Source organism: Meleagris gallopavo, chromosome 3, assembly GCF_905368555.1.
Source record: "Meleagris gallopavo chromosome 3, MGAL_WU_HG_1.1, whole genome shotgun sequence".
NCBI classification, from domain to species: Eukaryota; Metazoa; Chordata; class Aves; order Galliformes; family Phasianidae; genus Meleagris; species Meleagris gallopavo.
This window is the reverse complement of record NC_139406.1, coordinates 30484455-30491299: the sequence shown is the minus strand read 5'-3', so window position 1 is coordinate 30491299 and position 6845 is coordinate 30484455. Positions and strand designations below refer to the sequence as shown.

The 6845-nt window shown below is 38.6% G+C and overlaps 1 protein-coding gene across 7 annotated transcripts in view; it reads left to right on the top strand.

Annotated features, from left to right (window-relative positions):
* Window positions 1-6845, top strand: part of EPB41L4B (erythrocyte membrane protein band 4.1 like 4B) — a 168171-nt gene that overhangs the window by 48961 nt on the left and 112365 nt on the right. For 6 of the 7 annotated variants that reach the window (XM_085220535.1, XM_085220539.1, XM_085220534.1 and 3 more), the window contains one exon: window positions 2071-2175. The exons of the other annotated variant lie outside the window; for it this stretch is intronic. In XM_085220535.1, the coding sequence (XP_085076661.1) occupies window positions 2071-2175 (105 nt within the window). The remainder of the gene's footprint in view (window positions 1-2070; window positions 2176-6845) is intronic. 7 annotated transcript variants of the gene reach the window in all.

Here is a 6845-nt window from a genome sequence, read left to right as displayed (position 1 = left end):
TGGTTGATCTCAATGAATGTTTAGCAAGCATCAGTGAATGTCACTGGAAACATCTTTGCTTCACATGCACTTCCACGTCAGATGCCATTTTGTCAGACTGCCCCTCTGCTGCCTGTTGCATGGCAACAACATCTAATGGGATATTGTTGGGAAAGTTTAACCTCTACTGTCATATTATCAACATCTGCCTCAGATGTTGCAGGCCAACATAAGAAAATAGGAGACATTACTTTCAGAGCAGTTCTTGTATGTGGTACTTCATTTACAGTCTAGCTGTGCTGAGGAGGGCTATTCTCCATGTGACATATGTTGAACATTAACTGTGCTTTGGGTACAGAAGGTGAAGTGTGCACTTTCTGGTTTCTATTGAGTGTGTGGCATTTGAAGATAAACATGTAGGTAGTTAAAGCCATAAAGCAAGCAGTTGGGAATGGAGTAATTGTAGGGCATCAAGTCAGTATTTCCTGCTTCTGTGAGCTCCTTGTTTCTTGCCTTTTTTATTGCTTTGAAGGGTTTTCTTGTCCCTCAGCAGAATCATTTTTAATTCTTCTGTGCTTTATCTTGGCTTTTTTTGACTGAATAGCAAATTTACTATGTGAGAAAACATGTTCTGGATACGTTTTTAGCAAATTTTTGTTTTGGCTTATAGCTATTATTGGACATCTGAAATCTGTGACTTCTTTGTGATGTACTGGTTTAAGATATCTTCTCATCTGCGTTTAGTAATTTGTTGAAGTTTGATTGTCTGTTATTGATTTGTAGCTCCCCCACTCTAAAACAACAAAGCAGTACCATCTGATGATCCAATGCTTGTTTAAGTTTTTGTGCAGCTTACTTTAATGGCACTCGTAATGCTGTTTCTGCAATTAGTTATAGATTTTAGACAGTTTGGATGATGGGACAGGAGTTCACATTATGATACATGCCGGTACTGCACAGAAAGCCAAATAGAACTGCAAGTTATTTAGCTCTCCTTCAGCTGAAGTCAGTGAATTCTGCTAGTATTTGTGGTGAAGTGGGTATGCCTAATAAAGTAGAGCATTTAAAGTAAAAATTAAAGAAAAACGTTCCTCAGAGTTATAGGATAGCAGGCAGAGAACTGGTTTCTGCGTGCTGTACCTTTCCTGTGTGAACTACAGCTGTAGCTTCTGTCTGCTTGAGATTTATAGTAGCGTCAGATGTCCTGAGTAACGTGAAATGGTTTGCAGAAAAATGGGTTTGTTTCTCTCTTCTTCCTGCCCACCTGTAAGCTCCCTGCTGAAACACTGGGTGCTTAAATTCTTGATTTAACCTCTGCACAGCTACATGGGCAAACTGTAGCCCAGCTGTAAGGTCAGCTAACTTTGCTACTAGTGCTTGTAGCTGATGATTTGGGTTGGTTTAATTTCTATTCCTGTGTGTTCCAAGTGTCATGCCAAATGAGAATTAGAGCTACTTACTTGGCTCCACTTGAAGGTTGTGAATGTGATTGCAATTAGCAACTTTATTGAAAGATTCTTATCAAATACCATTAATTTTCCTCATGGTACTCTTTAAGTGTTCAAGCTGTCCAGAATGTGTTTTGTGGCTTAAGTAGTGTTGTGTGACACTGCACAACTGCAGTTGATATGTGATAACAACAGGCAGATCTCAGGCACTGTGTTAAGCAAGCATTTGCTGTGGAATTTGGCATCCTAGAGGTTTAAAATGTTGGCTCTGTGACTTGGAACACTCACAGGACATAAGGCTTTCATTTCTCTCCTATGCTTTGAGTTACTGTGAACTTAGAAGGTTTTCTTTGAGAACCAAGTCTTATGCTGTTGGAATAGATGCAGATGGAGTGTGTCACTTGGAATTCTTGAAGAAAATCTTTAAGAAAATCAAAAGAAATGTTAAAATGTTAATTCTTTAGAACACATAGTGAGATGCTATTTCCTAATGTGCAATTTTTCTCCCCCTATTTGAATCTGGAAAAACAAAACAAAAAAACCAAAAAGCCAAAGCCCATATGTAATATCCCTCCCATACATACAGATATAAAAGTGAAATAAAACAAAACAAAAAAAACACCCTTTTTTTATTCTGTTCCAGAAACATGCGAAGGGACAGGAGTTATTTGACCAGATTGTGTATCATTTGGACCTTGTGGAAACTGATTACTTTGGCTTACAGTTCATGGATGCTTCCCAGGTTACAGTAAGTATAAATCAGTTAAATTTTATTTTCTACAGTAGTTTGAGTTGTCTGTTATAAATGTGTTATCAGTGCTATTTCACAGAGAGATGTGTAGGCAGTAAGGGCTATACTGCTGAAACAGCTGGTATCATTGTTTGGGGCCTGCAAATAAAGATAAATTCTCAAAATAAGACATGTCATTTTGTTACATGTGCATGACTTTTTCATGCTTAGTATGAATATGCAATAATTGCAGGTAAAAGAAAATGTGCTGTGTTTAGTAGTCTCATGGTATTAAAAAATGAGTTATATTTCTCACAAGTAAGGATTTTGCACTACTCGTATCCTTGGTGTTCCAGGCACAGGTTATGTTGCTCTGTAGGTTTAGTTTCATTTGCAATAGGAAAGAATAATTTTCTTTCTCTCCCATATTTAGTGACCTCCAGCATTTACAGGTAAAAGAAGGAAACGGAGAATGGGGGGAGTGGAAAGTATAGTATTTATAATGCAGAGATATGGTTAAAGAGCTTAAACCTTGTGACTAAACTGTATTCCTATAATTTTTTTCTCTTTGCTCGCCTCACGTGTAAAGTTATTGTGTATGACTACAACCTGAGTTATGAGTAGAGAGTATACATAGCTGGAAAATAAGTGTGTGCTTTTAAATCATCTGATTATTATGCAGACATTTTTTCCATAATGCAAGAGAATAAAAACACTGTGATGTTCGAACAATATAATGGAATAATGTAGCAGAAATAGTGATGTCTTGTGAGAAACTGTTGTCATTTCACAATTCTTAGTTTTATTCTCTAACTTTAGAGTCAATGTGATTAGACCAGATCAGTGTTTTACCAACACCTTTGTGATCTGTGTGTTAGCCAATGGCTTTAAGTAAAAAATAGCAAATCTGTCCAAATATTGTTAATGATGATACTGAGAAAGAGGATCTGTGCTTTTTTGGAAGAAAAAGCAAGTTAACATGTTGATTGTTTAATATGCATTCATGAAAAAACATATATTACACGAAACACATACCATTTTATGATGGAGATGATCATTAGGATGCAGCTAAAAGAGCAGTGCCTGCACATTATAAGCAAAAGAGATGATATTGCAGTTGATTGTCAAAGCTCTGAATTGGGAACTTCATAGCTGAGAATAGTTACAAGTAGTTCAATAATGTTTCGGAAGAAGGAAGGGAGAAAGGGAGTGCTGAATATCCTTTCCTAGCAAGAAAGAGGGCAGACCAGAACCAGAAGACTTGGTTTAAGAACTGGAGAATGCTTATGTTCGTGAACATTAGCAAAAAGGAAGGATTTTTCATCATGAGTGGTAAGGAGAATGAAGCAGAAATGTCAGCAAATGTAGTTTTCATAAATAGCTGTATTGCTGGTGTTCAGAGCAAAATGTGTCTATGTTCTTGTTTTAGATCTTAGCTTTGCATGCTACTCCTTTCCTCAGTAGTATGGGTGGAGGCAAAAGTGTAAAAGTAAATCTGGACATATGCAGCTACAGAGGGACAGGGGCTATGAACAGCTTCTGGAGGGCATGAAAAGTGCTGTTTGGAGAGGTTTGGCAGTAGGGTTATAGTTTTCTGGATCAGAGTGGGTGTTAAGGACAGACTTCATCTCCACAGGTGCAAAGCTGGAAGCTCTCATTTGTTTTGGGGTTCTGCCTGGCTGAAGCTGAGCAGAGAGTAGAACTTTGTGCCTTGAATCCCTTTATCATCCTTAGCACTATGTGCAAAGAGATTCTATGCCTTTCATGGTCTTTTTTTGAACTTGTGACCTGCTCATTTCATTTGCATAGCAATTAATGCAGAGCCTCCCTGTGCCTCTGCGTAGTGCCAGCCCTGCCACACAGTGGCAATTGTGGGACTGAGAGATTAAAGTTGCGTAAACTCCTTGAGGCTCTAAGCCTTTGCCTTTTATTACACGTTCTTGCAAGTCAAACGTCTTTAAGCCACTATTATGAATAAGAGAATACAGAATAGTCTTTGAGCAATGGCAATTACTTCTGTGTTCCAAGGCTAACAGTTTTTCTGTGCGGTACATTTCTTAGTAACTTTGCCAGAGTCAGACTAAGCAGTGTTGATAACTGGTTTGGAAAAGAAAATCATAATTAGAGCTTATCTGCTTATTGTTTGAACAGTTCATTCTTAATACAAAAATAGAAGTCTTTGATACAACCAAAATGCCATAATGTTGGAAAAAGCAAGATGTTAGCAGTAAGACAGGAAATTCTTACAAAGACTATCCAGTGAAATTTGCATTAGTTTGTATCGTGTATTGTTTGAAGATATCTATGAATACAAGGATATAGAGAATCATTCAATCTAAAGAGCTTTTAATAGGTTTATTCTAAAGCAGAACTTTGCAAATTGTTGCATTTCATTTGTCTGGTACTTAATCCAGAAGCAGAAATACTATGGGAGGACAGGTGTTGTTTTGATAGTGCGTGGAAGAACTTCATGTAGTGGAAAGTCCTTATTTCTAAATGAGAAGATTTAAAGCATAATGTAGATGTATTGTCTGATAATACCCACTACCTTGACTGATTTAGAGTTTATAGGTTGTAGTGAAGAATAAAACTGCATTTTACTGTGACTGTATTATTATAGCTTTGAACCAACTCTTTCCTACCAAACTCAGTAACAAAACTCCTAACCCTCAGCATTCTGCAGCTGTTCTAGTGGTCAGAAACGTGACTTGCTGTGCCCAAGATCCTCTATGACAGTGATCTCCAAATTGAGTTGCACAGGCGTTGCACAAGATGATCCATTGGACTGCAGGAAGAAAATATCAGAAATTCTATTTTTATATATATATTTAACTGAATTAAAGCCTTTATAATTTCTGACTTGGTATACAGCTAGGCACTGGAATACTCACTCATTCTGTATGTCAGACTATCATGTCACATACTCATAATGTAGGCGAGGTGTCCTGAGAGAAGACTGGACATTCTACGACATGGAGGCTGTGACAGTGGCACTCTTGCTCATTTGTTCTCTTTCAGCGTATTGTTGTGAAGATGTTGAACAGTATTGACCTTCTAGGGTGCAGCAGTAGTTACTGGCCTCCGACTAGACTTCATACAACAGACCACCACCACCTGATCACTGATCACTACTACATGACTGGCTGATCAGTTAGTTTTCAATTCCACCTCACTGTCTGCTTTTCTGTTGCTTCTGTTTGTGGAAGGGTAAGAAGAGAAAGGAAAAGTGAAGAAAGGAGACGGGAGTCAAAGAAACGATGATTATTATTAGGCTCTCCCTATCTTTCTTGTTCAACTACTTGTAACAACACTTATACAGGGAAGCAGTGCTCAGAATGATTCTCAGTCAAATGTAGGAGGTCTCTGAAATGGTTTAGCGGTAATGGAAAATTTGGGGGGTTTTGGTTACTTTTACTGGGTCATGTGGGACGTGTGTGTTATAGCAAAAGTAGGAAGACTTGAAAGACTGGAAATTGCAATAGTAAAATCTTGTGATACTACACTCCACAAGTTGAGTCACCATGAGGAAGTAGGGGTTTTGTTTTTAGTTTGTTTGCTTTTTTTTTTTTTTTTTTGGAGAGAGGAGGAGGAGCTGCTCTGTGCAAAGCATTCCACGGTTACTTGGTGTTCCTGACATTTATTTGAAATTGTTGGTAGCTAATGATTACTCATTTTTGTTCGTTCTTTATCTCTTACTCCAGATTATCATAAGAAAAAAGAACTGTGGTTTGCTGCTTTTTGTGAGCTGCAACATATTCTATCAGGATACAGATATCTCCTTCTGTGGTGGCATTCTTTGTCTTAGTTGTCTGTCCTGTGCTATCCTGTGATAGCAAAACGAATGCCATCCCAGTCTCCTTAGTTTTACAAGAATTCTAAACAAAAAGATTGCCATTGTTGAGTAGCTTGAAATTTCCTTTTGTTTACTTCATGATTGTTCCTGTTTATGAGAATGTTTATAGACTAATTGAGAAGGAAAAAAATTGATACATATTTGCTTTTTGTTTGTTATTTGCAAATGAGCTGCTGTAATCTTTCAGGTGTGAAACATTAGCTGGGAATGCATGAAAACAAAAACATTAATACCTTTTTTTTTAATTGAAATTAGAGAAAAGTCTCAGTGAACATCTAACTCCTTTATGCTATCTCTAATGTCACAAAGGCTCCTTATCCCTAGCTTAAAGAAGGATCCTGTGTAATAGCCTTTCACAGCTGGATACATACCACAGAATCACAGAATGGTCAGAGTTGGAAGGGACCTCAAGGATCATGACTCTCCAACCCCCCTGCTGCATGCAGGGCCACCAACCTCCCCATTTAATACTAGACCAGGTTGCCCAGGGCCCCAGCCAATCTGGCCTTGAACACCTCCAGGGATGGGGCATCCACAACCTCTCTGGGCAGCCTGTTCCAGCACCTCACCACTCTCTCTGTGAAGAATTTCCCCCTGATATCCAACCTAAATCTTCTCTTCCTTGACTTAAAACCATTTCCCCTTGTCCTGCAGTTATCTACCCTTTCAAAGAGTTGATTCCCCTCCTGTTTGTAGGCTCCCTTTAGGTATTGAAAGGCTGCAATGAGGTCACCCCGCAGCCTTCTTTTCTCCAGCTGGACAAGCCCAGCTCCCTCAGCCTGTCCTCACAGGGGAGATGCTCCAGTCCCCTGATCATCTTCGTGGTCCTCCTCTG